This window comes from Phocoena sinus, chromosome 6 (assembly GCF_008692025.1).
Source record: "Phocoena sinus isolate mPhoSin1 chromosome 6, mPhoSin1.pri, whole genome shotgun sequence".
NCBI classification, from domain to species: domain Eukaryota; kingdom Metazoa; phylum Chordata; class Mammalia; order Artiodactyla; family Phocoenidae; genus Phocoena; species Phocoena sinus.
The window spans coordinates 12,992,846-13,017,804 of NC_045768.1; the positions used below are offsets into that span (position 1 = coordinate 12,992,846).

The 24,959-nt window shown below is 53.6% G+C and overlaps 1 protein-coding gene across 13 annotated transcripts in view; it reads right to left on the minus strand.

Moving 5' to 3' along the window:
- Positions 1-24,959, minus strand: part of DAB2IP (DAB2 interacting protein) — a 195,111-nt gene that overhangs the window by 87,923 nt on the left and 82,229 nt on the right. For all 13 annotated transcript variants that reach the window (XR_004350518.1, XM_032636266.1, XM_032636263.1 and 10 more), the window contains exon 2: positions 15,520-15,623. Coding sequence is in view for 11 of the 13 variants with exons in the window: in XM_032636266.1 (XP_032492157.1) it covers positions 15,520-15,623 (104 nt within the window). In the remaining 2 variants the exon portion in view is untranslated. The remainder of the gene's footprint in view (positions 1-15,519; positions 15,624-24,959) is intronic.

Sequence of the window (24,959 nt, forward strand, 5' to 3'; positions counted from 1 at the left end):
CACACACACACACACACACACACACACACACACACGTGTCAAAGGCCAGAACGAAGTGACTGTTCAGCCCCTCCTCCCCATGCCCCAGGTACCATGCTGGGCCTGGGGGAGAGAAGAAAGAAGGGAAGGTGGGCTTCTCCCTGAGTATAGGGCTGTCACCTGGGGCTCACAGGTGAGGACCTGGCAGTTCAGGGAGGGGAGACTTGCCCAGTCCCATCCTCACATATACATCACTCCCCATCCAGGAGGCAGCATTTGGGGGGCCATGGGTTTGTATTCCAGCAACACCACTTGGGCACCTGGGAGTCACGTGTCACCACTGGTCTCACCTGAGTGAGACCACCTTCTCACCTGAGTGTAAAGCACTCAGCACCAAGCATGGCACATAGTAGGTGCTCTACCAGCCCCAACTCCATCATCTGTTTGGTTCTGCACCCTCAGTTCTGCTTTCATCACCTTCTCCCTTTTAACAAACCAACTCTGGGTCACTGCAGACGGGTGGGTGGGCCTGACCTGCGACAGTGCTCAGGGTGAAGGTAGAACCCCATGGCCCTCCCTCGGCCCCGGACCAGCTTCTCCTTTGTGGCCGTTTCTAAGGCCTGCACCCAAACAGATATCCTTCGAAGAAGGAGGCTCTTTTAACAGGCATGTCTCTCAATTTCTTTCTGAGGCTCTGTGCAAATGCCAAAAGCACACCTAAATAAACAGGAAAGGGAGGGGAAGATCCCAACCAGATATCACCGCCTCTCTCAGCCCCAGGAGAGGAGATCTGCCGGGCTCAGAGGCTGGCAGGAAGACCTGACACCTTGGCAGGCTGGTAGGGACACCTCACTCTACCCTGGCAGAGGCTCCAGGAAGGGGCTGGGGGTGGTGAGGAGTCCTATGTTATTATAAGATAGCAGCGTGAGAGCTGGGAGTGCCCAGAGCCGGCAGCCAGGCCAATGCCCACATGATACAGATAAGGCACCCGAGGCCCAGAGGGCAGAGGGACTTCCCCAGAGTCACTGAGCAGGGCAGTGGCAGACCCATGGCAGAACCTAGGTCCCCTTTCTCCTTGCCCGGTGCTCTTTGCAATGCCAGAATGCTTCCAGAACCTCCCAGGCTCCCCATGTTTCCTCTTTCCAGGCCTCAGTCTTCCCATCTGTACTCTGAGGGCCTGGGTTGGGTGATCACCAAGCTCCTTTCCAGTGCTGGTATTTGATGATTCTCTAAAGCTAGAGCAGCTGCCTTTCACAGCTGGGCTCTCCCACGTATGGCACTAACAGTACCAGCAATTTCTGTGGCTTTGCTCGAGTCCTTCAGATGCACAACTCCTCCTGCCCTCTTCCCCTATCCTGGGGCTCTACCCTCAGCAAGCTGCCAGGCCTCCCTGGCCTCCTCCCCTGGGAGCTACGCACCACCAAAGCGGGTCCCAGTTGGGAAATAACTCAGTAATGGTGGAATGTCAGACACTGTGACAGGTGAAAGGTGGGAGGAATTTTAAGCCAGGATCAAGTTGGTGCCTTCCCAGTGGCCACCTACTCACAGGCCACCCTAAGTGCACGGAACCCTCACTAAGCCCATGACGGCGCTCCTTTGAACATAAGACCTCCACACTCCACCTTACCCGGAGAAGGTAGCCGGACTCCTCAGATCACACAAAGAGAACCAATTCACTGGCCGTGAGGACCGAGAGGGGGCTGGAGCCTGACACTCAAGGATCACTCTTGCATTAAAATATTGCCCGGATAGCTACACCCACACATATTCACATGGAGAAGTACCCAGGGAGAGAAACACACCCAGGTTCAAGGACATGGATGGTGCACATGTGGGGGAGGGACATGGCCACAAAGAAATGCATGTATAAACGTAACAGGTCTCCCTAGCACCACCAGATACACACACCTAAACACACAGGTGCACACTGACCAGCGCACACACAAATACACACATACACAACCATGAAACCCACAGATAAACATACAAATACACTGAGACAGGCTCACAAATTTACACATATATTCAACGGTCATCAGGTACTCACAGAGTTACGCTGACACCCAGGCCAGACACACCGGCCCACACGCACTCACGTTCACAGCCACGGCAGGAAGGGAGAGTGGCCGGGTAAGCTCAAAGAACCACAAGCCCACATATTGGGCCGCGGGGGAGAAAACGGCTCCATGTTGCTGCCACCACAATTTCACCTGCTCTGCAGGCAGGGCCTCACTTTGTGCCAATCTCTGAGGACGACATACTTGCTTCTCTCACACCCTGAAAACTGTCTTCACAGCTCCCTAAATGTGTGGTTTCTGGGTGCCTTGAGGCCTGGCAGGTTGCTCTGCAGGGCCTCACCCCTACCCAGAACTGGAGACGCCTGCCCCAAACATCTCTCCTTCTGCCCATCACCACACCTGAAACATCACCATTTGACACACCTCTTTATGTCCTAGGATTACCTTGACGTCTAGGAATCCCTGGGTAAAATGCAAATACCTTCCCTCCCCCTCCCCCAAGAGGCATGGTAGTAGAGAGTTCCACCACTTAATGACTGTGGGCCTTAGGCCATTGCCCTAACTGTCCGAGCCTGTTTCCTCTTCTATAGAACGGGGACTATAGTAGCTACCTCACGAGTCAGTGAGATCATGCATGGAAAGAACTTAGCCTATTTCCCGGCACACAGTAAAAATATTAGCTACTGTCATCATCACCGTCATCGTCATTGTTTTTATTGCTCAGACTTTGCTCGGTCACCAGGGGACGGCCCGGCCATTAGCCAGGAGGAAACAGAAGGCAGCAGCTTACAGAAGCAACTTCTAGGACCCAAAGTTCCTGTGATGGAGAAGGGGGCTGGTCAATGGCTCACGCAGGGCGTGTTTCCTGAGCCTCGCCATGTGCTGAGCCCCAAGAAGCGCTAGCTCTCTGCCTTCAGGGGTCCCATGGTCCAGCTGGAGAGGCGGCCCAGGCCGTTCCGAGGCACCTGTGGGAGCCGCCTCGCTGCTTTGGCTGTCCCCAACCCTGTCACCCTTCCCTGTTCGTTCTCCGAGAGCATCCAGAGGGACACTTGGAAAACCAGATGAGACCCTGCCGTGGACCAGCTCCACCCCTGGGCTCCTGGGATGAAGGCCTAGCTCCTTGGTGAGGCCTAAGGCCCCTCATGATCTCCCTCCTGGGCTCCAGCCCCAGTGGCTTCAGCGGCACTTTTGGAACTGCCAGCTCCTTCTGCCACAGGGCTTTGGCCCAGGCTACTGCCACTGCCTAGAACAGAGTCCCCCTTTGCCCAGCAGGCCCTGCACACCCTTCAGTCTCTCTTCAGTCTTCTCCTCAGGGGCCTCCCAGATGCCCTCGGATTGGGCCATATCTCCCTGCAGACCTATCACAGTTGTAGTTGTACATGCATTTGTTTCATGCCTTCCTCCCCTACAGGACTGTGGGGGCCATTGCGGCCTGGGTCTCCAGTGCTGGACACCTGGCAGGCATTCCGTAAATACTTCCTAAATGAATAAACAAATGAAAAAGAAAAAGGAGAAAGGCAGAGAATGTGCTCTGGGAGGCCTTTTAAGGGATTCCACTTGGGGTCAATCTGGGTGGACTTGCTGGAGGAGGCAGCTTTTGAAGGCATAATAGAAACACTGAAGGTGAGGCAGCAGGTGGGCTTGCTGAGATCATGTGGGGCAGGGCAGCCGTACAGGGATATTCCAGGCAGAATCACAGCACAGGCAAAGATTGAAGAGGTAGGACAGCAGCGGGTCTGGCTGACCTGGAGGGCCCCGGAGTGATCACAGGTCCCACCGACCTCCAAGTTACACACCCGAGCCCAGGCTCATGACACGGGACATACAACGCCCTCCCCAAAGCAGAGGACACCCAGGTCAAGGGGGCCCATTAGAAACCCTGAGAGTCTAGAGGAGGGAGGAGGGGTCACGCAGTTGGGAAGCAGGTGGGGGCGTGAAGGTGGGAGGGGGAAATAAGGACAACAGAGAGACCCTCCTGGTACCTGCCAGTGCCCAGGACTGTGTGGCATCAGTTAACAGAAATCAGACACTCATTCCTAAGGTCTGGAGCAGGGATGTGATAACCCAGAGCAGCCAGGGAGTGACTCACTCCCATAAATCCTCTGGCTGGCCAACGCTTGCCTTAGCCTCCTCGTAAGCCCACCCCAGAGGTCAGGATGGGCACACACACTTCATCAGCTCTTTAAGCCCTCAGCCAGTCCTGACCTCGGGGCAGGGAGTCCAGCACGAGGGCCACATGGCTGGGGGAAAACCAACTCCATCAGGGAGCCACACCCCTGCAGCAGGCTCTCTACTGTCTCCTTCTGCCTCCCTCCAGGCCCTGTCACTGAGGCCCCAGCACCAGGCCAGTCTTCCCAGGGTGACTCACTGCTTATCTCCCATTAGAACAACCCTGTCCTATGCTCTGTGCACTCTGCGTGAATGAACACTCTCACCAGAGGCTGCCTGGCAGAAGTGGCAAGAAAACCATGCGTAGACTCAAGAAATCTGGGTTCAAAACCTAGCTCTGGGGGCTTCCCTGGTGGTGCAATGGTTGGGAGTCCGCCTGCCGATGCAGGGGACACGGGTTCATGCCCCAGTCTGGGAAGATCCCGCATGCCGCGGCACGGCTGGGCCCGTGAGCCATGGCCGCATCCGGAGCCTGTGCTCCGCAACGGGAGAGGCCACAACAGTGAGAGTCCCACGTACCACAGGAAAAAAAAAAAAAAAAAACCTAGCTCTGCTATTAACAATAATGAGAACTATTCCAACGCGTTAATAAGAGCAAGCCAGATGTATTTATTAAGCTCTGTCTAAGCTTCAGGCACTGTATTAGAGCTTTACATGACTTACCTTGTTTAATTCTCAGAACCCAATGTGCAGATGAGAAAATGGAGGTTCAGAGACATTAAGCTACTTGCACAAGGCCACACAGCCAGGAAGTGGCAGAGCTGGGTTCAACCCAGGTGGTCTGCACCAGAGCCCAAGACCTTCCGTAATTCCGCTACTGCATTATGAGGCTGTGAGCAAGCACCTTCGCCTCTCTGTGACTCAGTTTCCCCATCCGTACAATGAGAGGATTGGTCTAGATGATCTCTAACTCCCTTTCCAGCTTGGGCATGCCGTCCTTCCCCTCCTTGGTGACCCATTTGCCGGTGACAACAAGGGGACCTTCTGGAGACAACAGCTTGCCCGAAGGAAGGGTGCTAACGGTGGGACTTCAGGCCCTGTGCTGGGCCACAGGGAGCTTCTGCTGGGTCAGACTGCACCACCCTGCCCTCCCAGGCACTTAGCTGGGCGGGGATAGCCCCAGAGCAACAAGGCGGGGAAGAGGAGCTATCCCATCTCTCCCTGGACCAGGAGCCACCAGGGAACACCAGGACCCCAGGGTGCTCCAGCCCCAGAGACCAGTGAACGCTAGCGGCAGGGAGAGGGGAGAGGTGGGCGGCAGCTCCATAAATCCACCTGAGTGAGCAGTGCTTTCAAAAGCCCTTTTCACTGCAGGATACAAAACACACCATTTGGGGAGAGGATTTTATAGGCTATTTCTCCTCCTGGGTTGATTTACCGTCTGCAAGCCAGGCTCACCTGGGCGTCCTGCCCCTGAGGGATCATGGGGTGGAGGCAAGGTCAATTTCAAGGCAAGACAGCGGTGGTCTGGGTGACTTGTGCTGACCTCCTCCCACGGGGCTGGCCACTCCGCCTCAGAGATGCAGTGGGCTCTCAAGAGGAAGGAGGCGGAAACACACCGCCTCTCCTCACCCCGCCCTCGCTCACTGGATGTATTCACTCCCTGCGTCTCTCACATACCTTCACCCCACAAGCCACTCGGGTGCCTGCGACAGGTGAGGCCCTGCCCCAGTGCATGGGGCTCAGAGAAATCAGAAACAGTCACCTTGAGAAAGTCACCACGTCCGGTTAAGTCACAGCGTCTAAGTTCTGGAGCCTGGGGAGGGGAAGTCTGCAGGAGTCTGTGGCGGAGCACAAGGGAGGGAAGGAGATCTGGAGGAACGGAAATGGGGAGGAAGTGTGTGCAGAAGGACCAGCCTATACGGATGCCGGGACAGGCCTGGGGGCCTTGATGCCAGCAGGGGAGCTGGATTCCACTCCCTGGCAGCCATCGAAGGCACTGGAGCGGGGCAGTAACAATCATGGCTCATTTTAGATGGTCTTCAAGCAATTCCATGGGAAAAGTTACTCATCCCCATGCAGGGCCTTGTGTCGGAAAGAGATACCATTGCTGCCGCCTCCAAAGAGGGCCTCCTGGCTTTGGAAACAATTCCCACCCGAAGATTCGGACATAATTATGTCTGCAATCCAACCCAAACGCCACCGGATGTGATAGAGGCGATCACTGCATTTTCATATGGGGGTGGGGTAGGAACAAAGGCCTCTGAGCCCTGCCCCTCACACCCAGTTTCCTGGGTCCCCTAGGAGAGGGGAAGGCCTACAGGGGCCACACAGGGTGGGGTGGGAAGAGGGGAGCAGGTCCCTCCCACCCAGCGTGTCTGCCCTGCACAGGCAGCTTCTGACCTGTGAGGGCCAGGCCAGCTGAAGGCAGGGGCAGAATAAGATGAGGCTGAGTGCCAGCTCTGTCCCCGATTGGCTGTGTGGCCTGGAACAACCTCCCCTCTCAGGGCCTCAGTGTTCTCATCTATAAAATGGAAAGAATAACAACACTGGCCGGCAGAGACTGAGCTGCGTGCTGTGGGCCAGGCGCCGTGAGACCTTCACTATCTAGGCTCTCGAGCTGAGTGAGCTTCAGCAAGTTCTTCACTCTCCGGCTGCCTTGGTTTTGTCACTTAAAAAAAACAAAGTGGGATTTGTGTTATCTGCCTCATGGTATCATGAGATGCTACCCAGTGAGGGCTCAGGAGAGGGCCTGACCCAGCGGACTGTGTAAAACAGGTTTTATGACTGCCCCACCCCTGCCTCCTTGTGCCCTCCTGCAGACAGCAAGGAGCTGGCAGAGCCTGGATTCGAACCCAGGTCAGCCGGACTTCATCAGAGGACAACCGTGATGGAGGGTCTATTGGTCCAGCCTGGCGACCGCGGTGCAGAGACAGTGCCAGCCTACACACTGGGCCCCTCAACCCCCTTCCTCCTGCTGGAAGGCTGCCTCAGCTCCAGATCTTGCCCCCCTCCATGTCCCTGATGAGGGTCCCCTTTCAGAGGTCCCCCAGCTCCCTGGTCAACCCAGCCTAGTCGGCTCAGCCAACAGTGCCAGGCCCAGCGGCCTACAGGTGCTCCTGATGTGAGCTGTTCCCTCTACCCGGCAGTGGGCTCTGCAGCCTGTGTAGCTGGACCCCCATGGCCCCAAGGTCGGGGTGGGAGGCACACAAACCCCTGGGATCTCCACTCTCCTCTGGGAGCTGCAGCCCAGGCAGTCACTTGCTGCCCTCTGCTGCCCCCAACTGGGCAGAAACCACCCTGCACGGACACCTCCAACCTCCATCTGTACCTGGGAACTTGGTCTCTGGTCTCTTAGGGACTCCTTCACCCCCTCTAGACCTTCTGGTATCAGAGCCCGGTGTCAGAGCCAAGCCCTAGAAGCTCTGTCAGGGGCAATGTCGTTTGGGGCAGCAGGAGGAGGGGTGCGGTAGGGAGGACCCGAGGCTCTGGGGAAAGGGTGGGGTAGGGGGAGCCCCGTCCACCAGAAAGAGGGGCAGGGTGTGAACACTGGCTGAATGCCAGGCACTGAGCCCTCACAGACGCCCTGTGAGCGAGGGACTCCTGTGCCCATTTACAGATGGGAAAAAGAGAGGCACAGAGTTGAGGACCTTGCCTGAGGGATCCCACAGAGGGGAGCCATGGGGCTAAGATTCAAATCCTGCCCCATCCCAGGTAGACCTATGAGAAGAGCCAGTACTGTATCCCCAGGACCCAGGGAGGTGTGAAGAGAGGAAGAAAGACCCCCAAACAGTATCCCACCTGCCAGTCACAGAGCCCAACATTCCACCGTGACTCCAACTTCCAACTGATAAAGTTCCTTTCGTGCAAGGAACCTATGACACAGGGATCAGGGAGTCAGCCACTGACACCTTAGTGGGGACTAGTTTATCCAACTCCTTGCCGCCCAACAGGCTTGAGTGCAGGGCCTTACAGGGGTGTCCTAGAGGTACCTCTGCAGGACACTGGGGGCAGAGACGGGTGGTTGAGGGTGCAGAGGCTGTCCTTGCTCCCCCCTCCATCCTCCCACCCAAGCTGCTCGAGCCAAGCTGGCACCTCCCGAAACGAGGCAGGAGGTTCCAGGTCTCCTTGAATTGGTTCCTCCCTCCACCACCGCCCTCACGGACACCTACAAAGACATTCTAAGCTCAGACGTTGAGGGCGGGGACAGGGTCCGGACAACCTGATTGAGAAAAGCAGTTCGCTTGCTCTCCATCCCTCATCCCCCACCCTGGTCCTGGTCTCTGCCCACTTAAGGAGCTCCAGACTCTCCCAGCCGGGTCAGGTATGCTGCTCTGAAGGACACACTGCACTCCAGGTCTGCTCCGGCCAGCTCTGGCCCACCCTCAGCCCCCTTTCTGGGGACTCCATACTCCCGCTAATTCAGCCTCCAATCCCGTTTGCTCTACGTGCTGCCATGGGTCTCCTGTCACTCATGCCGTTTCCCATCTCCTGGCCTTCGCAGGGGCTGTCCTGGCTGCCTGTCCTTTCCCCTTACCTGCCTGGAAATGACTTTGTCAAGGCCCAGCTAAACCCGCCGTATTTTTGCAGGTAGAACCTACGTTTTAATGCTATTTGTGTCAGTGCCCCACACAGGCCCTGAAACATAGTTGGTGCTGATTAAAAATGTACTAAGAAAGAAAAAAGGAAGGCAGAGAAGCGAGGGAGGAAAGTAAGTTAGTTCACACCCACAATAGGACTCGTAGACCAGAGCTTGACTTCCACCTCTGCCGCTCAAAGGCTGGGGGACCCCGGGCCAGCTCCTTCTCCCTGAGCCTTGCCTTCCTAATCTGTAAAACTAAGCTGATGAAACCACCTTCATGTTTATTAATGGGGCAGGCAGCCTCCCAACCCTACCAAATACCACAGCCTGCCCTCAGTCCCAGGCCTCAGACGCTGGCCTGGCCTCAACTCAGGAGGCGTCAAATAGCCCCTGGCCCCATGCTCCCGCCCTGCAGACCGTGCTGGCCAGCCCTGGCCACCCTGGGCTGTCTGCAACAATGTTCCCATCTCCTACTTTCCTGCTGCGGGAAAGGGGGCCTCTCCCCACAGAAGGCAGACACAGACCAAATGGACACAGACCAAAATGATAGTAATTTGCCTTTTGGGTTTAAACAGTTTAATAACAATTAGGCTCCATGAAAGGCAGGGGAGGAGAAGGGCTGAGGGTCCGGGGCAAGCTCCCCCCACCAACCCTCTCATCTGCAGAAAAATGGCCAGACGCTGGGCCAGGAGACTCCGGCTCAGGAGGCTCGACAGAGCAAGGGACATCGGCTCACAGGCAAATTCCTGGTACTACGAGGAGGAAACTGGGGCATCCAATCTGGGGTCCAGCAGGGCACCCAATCTGAGGTCCAGCACTCCTGCCTGCCAGTCTGCCACACTGCACGATTGACATCTCTCCACCAGTCTGTGGGCCACAGACATAGATGTGTCCCATGTAAATGTGCATTTGGGATGGGCCGTAGAAGCCTGGAGTGGTACAGGGAGGCCCAGCAGGTATTCCAGGCAAACCTACCTTCTCTGGGCCTCAGTTTCCCCATCTGTGCAGTGACAGAGCAGGCTCATATGATCTGGAACTCTGACCAGCTTTTCTGTCCACCATCCCCATGCCCAACAGGAGTCCCCATAGCCGACAAGGGCTACTAATGGGGGCAGAGAGGCAGACCAGGAGGTGGCAGTGTGCTGATAAGACATCGGGGGCCTCTGTGGGTAGTTGGACCCACACATGCCCATTCCCTTCAGTCCCCTCCTCCCAGGAAGCATGATGGGGGTGGGGAGAAGGACTCAGCTGCAGGGAAATGAGGGCAGGAGGGAGCAAGGCATAAGGAGCACAGGACAGCAATGGAGAGACATGGGCTCAATTCCAGGCCCTGCTCCGGACATGCTGTGTGACCTTGGGAAAGGACCCTGACCTCTCTGAGCCTCAGTCCCTCCTCTGGAGAAGGAAGGTTTAGACCAGTTAATTTCCAACAGCCTTTCCACAGTGGTGTTGAGGCGGTCACCCACAGTCCTGCATGTTGTGGTCATGTACCTGTTTCTGTGTATGTGAGAGAGAAAGAAAGACAGCTGAAATGTGGGGAGGGTTTGGGGAAGCCACAGGAGCAGGAAGAGGGGTGAGCAGCTGGGGAAACCTAAGGTCCACATCCCAGAGATCTCCTGCCCACTCCACTCTCACTCATCATCCCCTCTGACTCCTATGTCCTGTAGCGGAAAGTCCAAAGGCCTCACCCACTCACTTTTCTGTCTAGGCTCCTCTCCATCATGTCTTCAACTCATTCAACATCATATCTAATCACAGGGCCATTGGCTTGTTCCTATTTTGTTAGATCCCACTCTAACTGGAATACTCTTCTCCCTTTGTTCCTGACAAACTCCTACACATCCCTCAAAGCCCAGCCCCAAAGATCCTCCTCTAGGAATTTTTCCCTACCCTCGCCAGTGAGAGGTAACTGTCCCTTGTTCTGGGTTCTCACAACACCCCAGGCACACCTCCGTCACAGCTTCAGGACCACCTAGGGTGCACACAGTTGAGCATCCAGTAAAAGTGGGTGGTTGAAAGGAACTGAGACCCGCTTCTAGAAGCATCTGCAATCAACTGGTACTGAGTTTATCTGCAGCATCCACCAGCCCCCTGGGCCTTCCCCTCCCTGACACTTCTCCTTCTCCAACTCGCAAAAAATAGCCCTGAGACCTAATTTCAGCTAAACCTTCAAACACAACTCTTCACTTTCAACTTCCTGAGGAAGAATCAATTGGCTGTCAAGTTTCCCAGAGCCTCTGCCACCTCCCACACCCAGACCCTGACAGCTCTCCTCAAGGTCGATGGGAGGGGCCAGGAGCAGAGGAAGGAGGGAGCAAGCCCATACCAGGGTAGGTTGGGTCTGGGGAGGGCGGCGGGCTGAGGGGACCGGTAACAGTCACCATCTCCTTAACTCCCAAATCAGACTGTGAATTCCTCGAACATGGGGTGGCAGGTGAGAGGGGGCAGCCTGCTGCTGCTAAGGGTCCCTGGGCTTCAAGAAGAGGGATGGGTCCATGCAGAGCCCCTGGACCCAGCCTGACAGTCTGTGCAGATCCAGGCCCCCAGCTCGCTGCCTGCCTGCCTCCCCTACCTCTGACCCTCTCTCGCTTCCAGGATTCCCTGCTGGCTGCAGAGAAGACAGACAGGGGTTCGAATCTCAGCCTCCCCATCTCTTTGGAGCCCAAGAGCTGAAGGCCGGAGATGGGCGGGAGGTCCCTTTGGTCGCCTGCTCCCAGCTCCTTCCCCATCCTGCCCTCATCCAGGGCCCCCCCACAGCTTTCAGGGTGCACCCACTAAGCCTGCTAGCACCCAGTGGCCCTGGGGAACTACTCCCCCACCCCCAACTCCACCTGTAGGTAGAAGGAAGTTGTGCCAGGTAGGCAAAAGGTTCCGTATCTTGTCCAGGTCACAAAGCTGGCATGAGGCTCAGTCCCAGGTCTGTGGACTTTATGGCTCATTCCCTTAAACTGCATCAAAGTGTTTAAGCGCCTACTGTATGCTCAAAACTCGAAGTCACTCCCCCCCCCCTTTTACAGAAGGGTAAACTGAGGCTCTCCCAGGGTCCCACGGTCTCCAAGAGGCAGAGGTGGGAGCAGCACTGAGCCCGATGCCCTGTGGGGTGACTGCGGTCCCAGGCTGACTCACAAAAGGGGTAAAGGCCGCATGTGAGGGTGCTAACAGCCCAGACTCAGAAGCCCTCCCAGCTGAGTGGCGACCTGGTCAAGTCTGGCCCCTCCTGGGCCTCAGTCTGCATGAAGGAGGTGGATAGAGTGAGTCCTACAGACCCCGACGGGGATTCTCCATTAAACCACACCACTGCCAAGGGGCACCGCTGTGAGAGGTGGTGACATCTCATCACCCTGGTTTGAAATGGAGGCGAAGACGACAGTTATTCAAGTACATCCTGTGACATCTCCCCTGCCTCCTCCAGGCAAAACCATGTTCCCTGCGTTCCTTCAGGGGGTACACAGAGCAGCAGTCAGCGAGCGCGTGAGGATCTGGCTTGTAGGAGCACACGGAGGCAAGTGCAAGTTCAGGCTGCAGGGGAGAGGGTGTGCTTCTGGTCCTGCACAGGGTCCGTGTCAAGCCTGTCCCTAAGGTCCAGGTCAGGCGCACATCTGACCTTCCCCCAAGCACCCGGTCCTCGCCCTCCACCCCAACCCTCCCCAGATCTTTACTGTCCTGGAGCCAAAAGAGGAAATGCAATTCAGATGATAATGGTGGATTTCATGGCGTAAGCATCTACCATGGGTCAGACCTGGGCTGGTGTGTACACACAAAGGTCCACCAAGTCCTTCAAGGAAGGGCAGTCATTGCCTGCCCTTTACTGATGAGCACAACATAGCTCAGACAGGTTGAGTGACTAACGAGGTCACACAGGTCATGCAAGAGCCGGGATTTGAACCCAGATCCCCACCTCTGAGCTCCCTAGTCCCCCCCCCAGCTCTGAGCACCGGCCCAGGATAGAAATTCGACTCACGCCCCTTTCCTTAACTGCCGCACACAGAAAAGGACAAGGTGCCGAGCAAAAGGACACAAAAAATAAATGTCCGGCCGTCCTAGTATCCATGCCAGGCTCTGTCACTCAAGAGCTGTGTGACACCAGGCAAATAACTTCACCTCTCTGAGCCCCAGTTCCCTCATCTGTGACTGGTAGACACTAATGGTACCTCCCTCAGGGTTGCTGTGAGAAGTGGGTAAAATGACGGCTGAACACACTTTCCATCCTGCAGACCCTAATCTCACGGGACTGTGAGTCGGGGGCCTGGTGGCTCAGAAGGCTGGCTCTGGCTCTGGCTCTGAGCCACAGGTGGTTTCCATACCAGGAAACATAGTGAAGACGACACTACAGAAAAAAAGCCAAGCCTAGCTGGCAATTAAAGAACTGCAAATTATAGCAACCTCGAGGTGTGACGGTACACCTTTTAGAGCAGCAAAAGAAAGGGAAGCGGGTAAAAAGTGATGCTGAGGGGGTTCTGGGAGGGTGTGGGGGAAGGGTCCCCCTCCTCTGGTTCCAGTCCAGCCAGAGGGGTGCCGCATGCTCCTGCGCTAGGGGTGCCACCCGCTCAGGTCAGGGAGACCTGAGTCCAAATCTTGGCTCCACCATTATGAGCACTTGGAGCTCGGGTGAGGGACTTCACCTCTCTGGGCCTCAGTTTTCTCATCTGTAAAATGGGGCGATAAAAGTATCAGTTTCAGGGTTGTCTCAAGGTTTAAAAGAGATCGAATAGGTAAGACCGTGAACATAGTACAGGGGGCTACATTATGATTAGTCATCGTTCCCCAAGGCATCCTGAAGGCTCAGCCCTGGTGCCTGTGGCCCTGGGGGTCCAGGAAGGGCAGGACTTGGCCTCTGCGTCAGCTGATTCGATCAGGGTCTCTCAGGTGCCAGCCTCCTGATCCTCCCCACAGCTGGAGACCATCTCCCAAGGGCCCTGGTCTCACCCAGGGAGGTGATCAGGGATCCTTCCTCAGCACAGGTGTCCTTCTCCTTCTCACTGCCTGGAGGCTGATCTGACCCAGAGCCTAGGGCTCAGGACTACCTCTTTCATGAGCTTGTTAAAAATGCAGATATCCAGGCTCTGCCCCTGGCCCACTGCACTGAAATCTTGAGGGGACCCAAGGTTCTTATTTTGAGAGCATTTTTATGACACACAAAAAGCAGGAGAATCAGTGGCCCTGGGGAAAGCCCTGTCCCCTTAGCTGAGGACTTGAGGCGCCACCTGACCCGGACCTGGCCCATCTTCCCAGCCTCACCTCCTACCCTGACCTCCAGACCCCTCATGTCCAGTCCCACCAAGCATTTCACCATTCCACACAAATCAATTTCTAGTGTGCTTCCATGCCAGCCTCCATGTTTTTGCAACTGCTGTTCCCCTTACCTGGAACTCCCTCTCTGTCACTGCCTGCCCAATTCCTAAGGAACCCTTCAAGACCCAGCTCAAAGGTGTTCCCAGGGAGCACCTTTCCCAGCCCACTCTCACCTCACCTGGAACCCCCATATCACACTGTATGGCAACAGCCAAGCCTGTGCCCTCTCTATTCCCTCCATCAAAACCTTCTTTCCGGGCTTCCCAGGTGGCGCACTGGTTGGGAGTCCGCCTGCCGATACAGGGGACACAGGTTCGTGCCCCTGTCCGGAAAGATCCCACAGGCCGTGGAGCGGCTGGGCCCGTGAGCCATGGCCGCTGAGCCTGCGCGTCCGGAGCCTGTGCTCCGCAGCGGGAGAGGCCACAGCAGTGAGAGGCCTGCATACCACAAAAAAAAAAAACCCAAAAAAAACCACCTTTCCCCGGAGCCCCAGAGGGCTAGCTCTTCATCCCTTGCACTCCAGCTCAACTATCACTTCTCAACCACACCACCGCAAGGAAGCTCTCCTGGTTTTCCCTATCAGTCTACTTTTCTCCTTCACAGCACATAGCTCCAACACAAGAATGTCAGCCCATAAGGTCAAGGGCTTCATCCACCTGGTACTCTCTTGGCCAGCTCCTCCCACTTAGCCCCAGTGCAAAGAATGGTACCTGGCACACAGCAGGCATGCCATAAAAAATGGTTGAATGAATGAATGGATGAACAGATGATCAAATAGCGACCTCCCCTACAGACTGTGAGCTCCCAGGGGAAGAGAACATGTCTACTTGTCCAGCAGATGGCAGAGCATGGACAGAGGGGCGCATGGTAACATGTGAATGGGGGCAGTAAAGGGACGTAGAACTGCAGGTGCGTGGAAGGATGGTGGGGACACAGGGGGACACGGAGAGTCAGATATTAAGGCTCACTGGATTCTGTTTCCATTAAGTCATTTAGGTTTGAAATCAAAGAATGTGTGCTGGTGGGACTGCTAATAATCAGAAGCTAAGATATATATACTGTCCTTTGTTAATTCTAGGACATCATCAGTTGTAAGATACAGCATTATTTTATGTGCCACCAAGACAGAAAAAACACAGCAATTAAATGATGACACACCACAGGCTGTGATATGAGAGAGATTAAAATGTGGAAACAAAACAGGTGCATTCTAAGGAAGCATGGCATGTGTGCGCATGGATGAGGGTGCGTTTATCCGACCTAACACTAGCCTCTTTCTTCCCAGGCCAGCTCAGCTCTGGGCCCCGTGGCCTGCAGAGCTGTCTGTCCTCTGTCTGGCCCCTCCCTCGCAAGAAGGGGCCCCCACGTGGCCCCCTGGGAAGGGGCTGAGCCACAGAGAGGGGAGCAGCTGAGCGATCGGATACCTAGAAAAAGGGAGGCTGGATGCTCTCCCGGTCCGTGAGGCTCCAGGAATGGGGGCCGCGGGGTCGCAGAGCAGCACCCCAGGCCAGGTGGCGATGGTGACGCAGAGATAGTTACCGTGACCCGGAACGGCGTAGCAGCTGAAGGCTCCATGCTGGGGCTCTTCTCTGAGAGGCTGCCCGGCAGGCTGCGCCGGGAGCCCGGCCTTTCTTGGGGCGACTCTGTCAACAGAGGGAGAGAGAGGGTGAGCGTGGACAATCTAAGCCACCCAGTCAGGCCGTCCTGTCATTCCCATCCAGGCCAGGACAACACACAACTGGTCCCCATAAAATGGTCCAACCATTGTGGAAAACAGATAGTGGTTCCCCAAAAAGTTAAAGACAGAGTGGCCACGTGACCCAGCGATTCCACTCCTATACCCCAAAGGACTGAAAACAGGGACACAGAGCAATACTTGTATGCAAATGTCCATGGCAACATTATTCAAAATAGCCGAAAAGGTAGAAGCAACCCAAGTGTCCATCAACAAGATGAATGGATAAACACAGTGTGGTAGCCGCATACAGTGGAAGGTAATTCCATCATTAAAAGAATGAAAGTTCTGATACATGCTGCAATCTGGATGAACCCTGAAAACACGCTGACAAAAGCCAGACACAAAAGGACAAATATCGTATAATTCCACTTGTACGAAATACCCAGAATAGGCAAATTCATAGAGACAGAAAGGTTACCAGGGGCTAGGGACAGGGGAGCTTGGGGAGTTATTGCTTGATTGTACAGGGTTTCTATTTGGAGTGACGGGAAAGATTTAGAAATGGACAGTGGTGATAGTTGCACAACTTTGTAAACGTACATAATACCACTGAGTTGTACACTTAAAAATGATTAAAATGGTAAATTTCATGTATATATTTCGTATATATTTCCCACAACTTTTTTTTTAAAAAAGGTCTCCTAAAACCCGCACTTCAAGGCGCACATCTTGTGATGTGTGACGATGAGCCCCCTGTTACTGGAGGTATATAAGCAGTCCCTTCAAACACGAGACTCTATGATTTCTAGCTTCCAGTTGGAACTGTCTCTTCCTGAGGCTTTAAACTTGAGCATAGTGCAGGGGCCAGGCAGATGATGGAGTAAAGGGGAGCCGCGGTGAGCTGCTCGGCCCCAGCTGATTATTTCAGTATAGCAACGGGGGGCTCCGTGCAGCCAAAGCTTCCCACGGTTCAGGAGGACCTGGAAATCTGGGGTGGGGGGGCGTTTAATATGAAATCTTCTGATTTTTAAATGGCGACCGCTCATTCTAAACTCTTAGCCACGGCCTGAGCACGCGCATTTAAACAGCCAGGTCAGTCCACCTGGCCGCTTTCTCCCCTGGTTCCCCGACGCCGGGCTTGGCACTGGCTGCCTCTTTTCTAGTGCTTGGGCTGTGGCTCCCACTGAAGCCCCCCTTCCTGCTCGTCCCAGCCTGACCCATCCAGCCCGCCCTGGAGGAAACCCTTGGTAACCTCCTCCGCCCCCAGCTCTCAGCCCCCTACGGGCTCCTGTAGCGAAAGCCAGGCCAGGGTAGCCTACCTACGCTCTCATTTTGCGCAGTGTGTGTGTGTGTGTGTGTGTGTGTGTGTGTGTGTGTGTGTGTGTCCTCTGCTTGACGGTGGAACTCCTAATGCCCACGCCTAAGCCGGCTGCATCTCCACACCCCCAGCGCCCTGCACGGAGGCTGGTGTGTGTGGGGTGCTTGGGAAAGACCTGTTGACTCAGAAGAAGAAAAAGGACGGGAAAAAGGACGGGGTGGACATTTCCCTGGTACCTGCGAACACACCGGGGTGCAGAGTCAGAGGCGCACGCCCAGAAAACACACACACGTTTGCATCCATCTAGACACTCCAATGCGTACCAACTCGGATCCATCCCCAGATACACGTGCACGAGTGGATGTGTGGACACGTGCACACACACAGGACAGACAAGGAGCAGGTTTTCCCAGAAGGCAGATCAGGCTACTGGGGGGCCGCGCTACACTTTCCGGTCCGTTCTCTCCATGCAGCCGGCTTGCACAGGGGTCCTCAGAAGTGTGGAAGGACAGAGCTGAGCCCCTCATCCCACTAGGGCAGGCCAGTGCTGAGCCCTGGCCGTTGGGCAAGCAGGCAAAGCCACTTTGGGACTGGAGGAAGTGGGCCACCAGAGGGGATGGGTTCAGGCCTACCAGGCAGCCCTGGGGCCACCTCTTCTAGAAAAGCTTCCTCTTCAGCCCAGTGACTGCCATGTCTTAGGGCCTCTCTGCTTCCCTCGTGGCGCTTCCTACTTAGAACCACCCTCACTCTGCTCCCCCTCTACGGTGTCTGCTAGTCACACAATAGGGAAGACCCACTCTTTTTGGAGATTTCCCCAGGAAATCTCTTCCTGCACCCCCCAGTCTGCCTTCATCTCGCCCCCACCCCAGTACCCCCCGTCACCTCCACCTGGGGGTCCTCCATAACTAACCACTGTGTCCCACCCATGTGTGCAACACTGCCCTCAGCCTCCAGAAGCCTCACAGGAACTACTCCCTCTCCCTGACACACACACACACCTGGCCACAGCTTCACTGCCCCTTCCTGGGCAGGTGTGCCCACACACCTCTAGGCAAGAGGCACCTGGCAGGACACAAGGAGCCCAGCGAGGCTGCTTCTTCTCTAAGATCAAGACTGATGTTCTGGGCTTCCCTGGTGGCGCAGTGGTTGAGAGTCCGCCTGCCGATGCAGGGGACACGGGTTCATGCCCCAGTCCAGGAAGATCCCACATGCTGCGAAGCAGCTGGGCCCGTGAGCCATGGCCGCTGAGCCTGCGCATCCGGAGCCTGTGGTCCGCAACGGGAGAGGCCACAGCAGTGAGAGGCCCGCGTACCACCAAAAAAAAAAAAAAAAAAAAAGACTGATATTCCAGGGCTTCCCTGGTGGCTCAGTGGTTGAGAATCTGCCTGCCAGTGCAGCGGACATGGGTTCGAGCCCTGGTCTGGGAAGATCCCACATGCCACGGAGCAACTAAGTCCTTGCACCACAACTACTGAGCCTGCGCGTCTGGAGCCTGTGCTCCGCAACAAGAGAGGCTGCGACAGTGAGAGGCCCCCGCTCACGCAACTAGAGAAAGCCCTCGCACAGAAACGAAGACCCAACACAGCCAAAAATAATAAATAAATAAATAAATAATTTTTTAAAAATAAAAACGACTGATGTTCCCACAGCCTGTACGGATCACGGCCATTGCCTGCTGGGTCTGAGTAAGAGGCGCTCAGAGGCTGCGTGGTCCAACCACCATTTCATAGATGAGGAAGCGGAGACGAGAGGAAAGGAACTTATCCACTAGCTCCTAACCCAGTAGATAAATAGCAAAGACCCTCGTGGGTGCTCCCAAAGTGGCCGTAGACTTCAATTCAGACACCCTGGGGAGCATCTCTAACCACTTCCAGTTTGGCACTGCACAATTCAAATTGATTTTTGCTCAAATAAACTCAAGATTAAAAAAAAAAAAAAAAAAAAAAAAGCCCAGGCTACACCCTACCTGCATCCGAAGGCAGAAACCCAGCAAGGGAGCTGCAGGGCGGGATGGTTGGGGTAGGAGTCCACTCTTCCTCCTGCACGCCAGAGGAAGAGGAATCTAGGCACCTTTCCGGAAAGCTTCCGCTTAGCCCCAGTTCCATTCTCCATCCTTCTCCACCCCGCCTCCTGCCCCAGGGTGTAGACCACCAACCCGGCTTCTGGGTCCTCTCGCTTCCATGGGGTTTGGCCAGTGGGGAGCCCTGGCAGGAGATCAGGGGAGGGAGGAGAGTCGCCTGGGTCAGCTGCCTCTCTCGACCAAAGCTCCCGACTACCACGGACTACCATCAGGTCTCCTGCGCTCTCGCCTCCCAGCAGCCACGCTCCCCTCCCCTCCTACCAGCCTCAGTGGACCAGCCCCAGCTGCCAGTAGCTCTGGGGTCCTGCACTCCTCTTCATGGCTCCCCACACCCGCCCACACCTCAAATCATCCTCATGTAAGTGCCATCTGCTTCCTGCTGGACCCCCACGGATCCACCAGGCGGGATCTTGGCTGCCTGAGAACCAGGCCCCACTCACGGAGCTGGCGGGACCCCCTTTACATAGGGATGGGAAGCTGTGACATGCCTGGGGATCACACTGAACCACAGGGGCAGAGTCTGGGCTGGGTCAGGCTCTCTTCTGACCCTACACGCCAAACAGCTCCCCCTAGAAGCCAGCAGCCAACACAAGCTCCAAACACAAAGTTAGTAATAATAACCACATGGTTCCCTGGGGTACGGACCGGTGTTTCTCTACCTTTTATTCATTCCCCTTAAGGAGTCTTTTTCATTTCCTAGTTTCCCCTCAACAAAATTCCAAAACCATAGATATACAGTAAGTATCTTTTTGTCCTGTATGTATATCAGGCTTTACACAGAAAAAGAGTGAGACTTTTTCACCTCCCCTTCCTAGAATCAATTTTTTTTGTCCACTTAGGGGCAATACTGCCCGCATTGAGACACATTCAAATATCATCCCCATCTCACAACTTAGACATCTATGGGGAGCTCCATTTTCCAGATGAGTAAATTGAGGTTCTAAGAGGGAAAAGTGACTTCCTCTAAAGTTCCCCCAGGTAAGAAGCAAGAGTACATGCTGAAACTGTTCCCCCCAAACCCACACTTAGAGGGGCTCAGAGAAGGCAGAGGATGCCTGGAGCATGGGGTAGGGGGCGGAACACCAGGCTGGGACCAGGAGACTCGACTTAACCTTGACTCTGCTGTGTGACTCCAGGCCAGCCCCTTCCCATCCCCGGGCTCATGACTTATCATCAATCCAGTGAGTCAGGAAGTAAGAGCAGTGACTGTCTCTATTCCCCACCACCTAAAAAAAAGGAAATGGAAAAGGAAAACCGCTCTTTATTTTACAAAGGCAAAGAAGACGGAAAGCTGACCCCCTGAGTTTTATCTCTGCCTCTAAAAACACAGCTGCCTTTGGCCTTTGACTTAGTAGCAAGTCTTTTCTAATTTGAGGAAGCAGACACTGGGATGCTTGGGCTCATGCCCCGCACCAAGTTCTAAGCAACACAACTGGTACTAGCAGGACCCCAGAGAAGTTGAGCGAGTTTGCTAACATTTTGCAGGATGAAGGTGGCATCCCCAGGGACAGACCCCAGGAAGGGCGAACCGGCCGACCTCCGAGTCTCCTCCAGACCTCGGAGCACTGGTTCAGGCGTCTTCCCTCGGCTCAGACTCACTGTGTGACCTCCACATGACCTCTCGGGCTTCCAGTCTACAAAATTAGGTCATAGGACCAGCTGATCCTGCATCCCCTTTCCAGCAGGAGGTCAAGAGTCTCTTGTTTCACCAGGCAGACCAGGCTGCCTTCCTATTCTTGGAAGCCATAGTCGGAGAAATGCATTTTAACCTTCATGTGTTTGCAAAAAAATAAATAAAATTGGTTTCATTCAAATGCTGCTGGCTTGGTTGCCATGGATACCTCCTAATCATGAAGGATGACTGTTACTTGTTCCCATGGAAACACGGAGGCCTGAGGAACATCCTGTAATTTCAGACAAGACACCATATTTCAGTTGTCGGGTTGCACCGCCCAGATCTTACTGCTTAAAAACAGGTCGAGGCGGCAACCTCTGATACTGGCAGCAGGAGAAAAGAAGTCAGTTCTATAGAAAGAGGAGGTGCAAGGCAGGGGTGGATGTGTGTGCTGGACCTCAACAGTGATCAGGAAGATGCAAATTAAAACTACCAGATGTCATTTCACACCTTTCAGGGAGGCAAAAATGAAAAAGAACAATGACCCCAAATGTTGACAGGGATGTGGGAAAGTCTTTCTTCACTGCTGGTGGAAAGAAAAGAAGTTGAGAACAATTAGAAAAGAGCTAGTTGAAACTGACACACACACACACACACACACATATACTCTAAGACAGGAAATTCCCCTCCTACATGTCCAGTCTAGAAAAATGCTTCAGACTTGCACATGGAGATCTGCACAGAGACGTCAACTGCAGCACTGTCTGCAGTAGCAGAATGTGGGAAGCAACCTAAATGTCCACCAACAGGGGAATGGATGCCCCAGCGGATGACTCCTTGGGGCAGTCATTCGGCGGAATAGGGTAGGACTCCAGGTGGCAGTGTCCACGGACCCCTACAAAGGACCCAGTTCTATAAGATCAGCACGAATCAAACTCAGAAATAAGAGGTTGAGTGAAAAAAGTACATTGCAAAAGGAAACAGTGCAATCCACTTATACTTCTTTTTTGAACAAGAATGTTCACAACAGCTTTATTTGTAATAGCCAAAAACTGGAAATAACCAAAACGTCCTTCAGTAGGTGAAGGGTTAAACCGTGGTACATCCACAGCGTGTGAGGCAGAATAATGCTCCCTCCAAAGAAGTCTGCCCCAATTCCCAGGACCTGTGAAGGTATTTTACATGGTAAAAGAAACTCTGCAAATGTGACTAAGGTTAAGGACTTTGAGATGCAAGTGTATCCTGGATTTCCAGGTGGGGATAATCTTAAATGTGCAAGAGGAAAGCAAAAGGATGGCTCTGAGGGATTCAATGACGCAAGAAGAGACAAGAGAGATTCTAAGCATGAGAGGAATGATGGAAGAACGGGGTCACGAGCCAAGAAACGTGGGTGACCTCTATTTAGAAACTGGGAACATCCTTCAGCTGACAGCCAGCAAGAAGATAGGAACCTCAGTCCTACAACCACAGGGAACTGAATTCTGCCAACAAGGAATGGGCAATGAAATGGAGTTTGCCCTAGAGCCTTCAGAAAGCAATGCAGCCTACTAATACTTTGATCTTAGTCCCTCAAGACCCACACCAGACTTCTGACCTACAGAACTGTAAGATGACAAATCTGTGTTGTTAAAGCTAAGTTGTTTTTGTTTTAATTTATTTATTTTTGGCTGCATTGAGTCTTTGTTGCTGCGTGCAGGCTTTCTCTATTTGCGGCGAGCGGGGTCTACTCTTCGTTGTGCTGCACTGGCTTCTCACTGCGGTGTCTTCTCTTGTTGCAGAGCATGGGCTCCAGGCACGCAGGCTTCAGTAACTGTGGCATGCAGGCTCGGTAGTTGTGGTGCACGGGCTTAGTTGCTCCGTGGCGTGTGGGATCTTCCCAGGGATCGAACCTATGTCCCCTGCATTGACAGGTGGATTTTTAACCACTGCGCCACCAGGGAAGTCCAAAGCTGCTAAGTTTTAGCTTGCTATGGCATCAATAGGAAACTAATACACATGCCATGCAACACTACTCTGCAAAGAAAAAGGAATGCACTATTGAAATACACAACAACTTGGATGGCTCTCCAGGGCAACATGCTTGGTGCAAAAAGCCAATGTCACAAGGACACATGGTGCATGACCCCATTTATATGGCATTCTCAAAGCGGTAAAGTCATAGAGATGCAAAACCAATTGGTGGTTGCCAGGAGTTAGGGATGGTGGGGGGGCAGGTAGGTGGGTGTAACCGTAAAAGGGCAGCACAAGAGGGAGATCTTTATGGTGACAGAAAAGTCTTGTGTGTTGAGTGCAGTGGTGGTTACACGAACGTACACATGTGCTGAAATGGCACAGAGTTTACACACGCATAGGACCGATATGCACAAAAGATGAGAGAGGAAGGAGGAAAGCAGACGCTGACATCCAGAAGCTGACCTGGCATTCACAGCTCTGCCATGTTATTCTCCTTTTGGACATAAACAACCTCACAGGATGCCAACCTCAGACAAGGCTACCATGATAAAATGAGGCAAAACAAGTCCACTTTATCATTTTGTCTAAGCCACTGACAAAAGCCAGGTCACTGCGCCACCCACAAAATACCAAAAATCTCCCCACCTTGGCGAAAATGAGCGTCTGCTGCTTCTTTACCGAAGACAGCTTTATCCTTGTGCTGCCTCTTCTCCCTGGAGATAAGATTTGAGACACCCCATCACAGAATTGCCCCTGCTTTCTGAGAGCAGCCAATCAAGAGTGAACCCCACTTCCTTAGATGTCCCCCAAATCACCCAACCAAAGCCCAAATCCTAGAGTAGGTTCTCTCTACCACACTCTGAGATGTCCCATGGCTCCCCACAGTGTGTGCCCTCCATCACTGCAATAAGTAATAAACCCAACTCGTTCAGCTGGAGGTGTGTTCCTGGTGGGTCTTTGGCTGGAGGGCATTGTACTGGTTACATGAGATGTAACTATCAGGGGAAACTGGGTGAAGGATGCACGGAAGCCTCTCTGTACTGGTTTTGCAACTGCCTACATATCTGTAAAAATTTCAGAATGAAAAGTTAATAAATAGCCTATTTGAAATACATAGAATCATATCTGTGTGTAAACAATTGAGATTTTCCATCCCGAGAAACTAACTGCGGAAATGTATTCATATCCAGTGTTCCCTGAGTAGAGAGAATGGCCAGCAATCTAGAGGCAAGAGGCACAGAAATATAAACACCACTGCAAAGGCTTACCATGGGCTCTTTAGAATGAAATACATTTGCTGTCTACATGATTAAACTAATATGATGTTTTACTTTCTGTTTGTATGTGTGTGCACTTACGTAGAAAAATATCATAAACAGTACTCAAAAACTTGGTATCAGAGATACTCTTTGGAGAAGAGGATGGGCTACGGGTGGGACCCGTACCACTTGCTGAATGAAGAATAATTCAGCCTTCCAAAAACTAATAGTAAAATTAAAATAGAAACAGGTGGTATGATGATTCAGTGCCAAATTGTACCCTCTGAATACGTCTGAATAGGAAAAAGGAAAAGAAGCAAGAGAAAAAACAAAATCAGAAAACAAAACAAATGACATTGAAATCAACAGCAGCCCAAATGACCAGTTAGAGAAAGTGGATCAGGAAAGTCCAAAAATTAGATTTAGAAACAAACTCGTGGGTGAGGGAACGAAGTTCCCCAAGCGTAAAGCTGCCAATGAACTGATGTCCCAACTTCCCCTCCCCCGCTACTGCAGGAGTGGCCGGATGAACTGCCGGAAGAGCAAAAGGTAAGATCACCATGGCAGCAGGTCAAGGAACCTTCAGAGTGTTAGAACTTTTCAGACATGGCCGTCCAGCTGATGCCACTCTGTATCTGTGTGCGTGTGTGTGTGTGTGTGTGTGTGTCTGTGTGAAGCACATCTGTACTGTTCTTATCTGCTCTTAACAGTTAGCCAAATGAAGAGTGAGTTTGCCAAAACAGTGCACTGATATGTTGGTAGGTCTCCTACACACACTTTTTCCAGTTCAGACTTTGGCCATCCATCTTTGTTTTTTATTTTATTTATTTATTTTTGGCTGCGTTGGGTCTTTGTTGCTGCGCGTGGGCTTTCTCTAGTAGCGGCGGGCGGGGGCTACTCTTCGTTGCGGTGCACGGACTTCTCATTGCCGTGGCTTCTCTTGTTGCAGAGCACAGGCTCTAGTCGGGCGGGCTTCAGTAGTTGTGGCACATGGGCTCAGTAGTTGTGGAGCACGTGCTTAGTTGCTCCGCGGCATGTGGGATCTTCTCGAACCAGGGCTCGAACCCGTGTCCCCT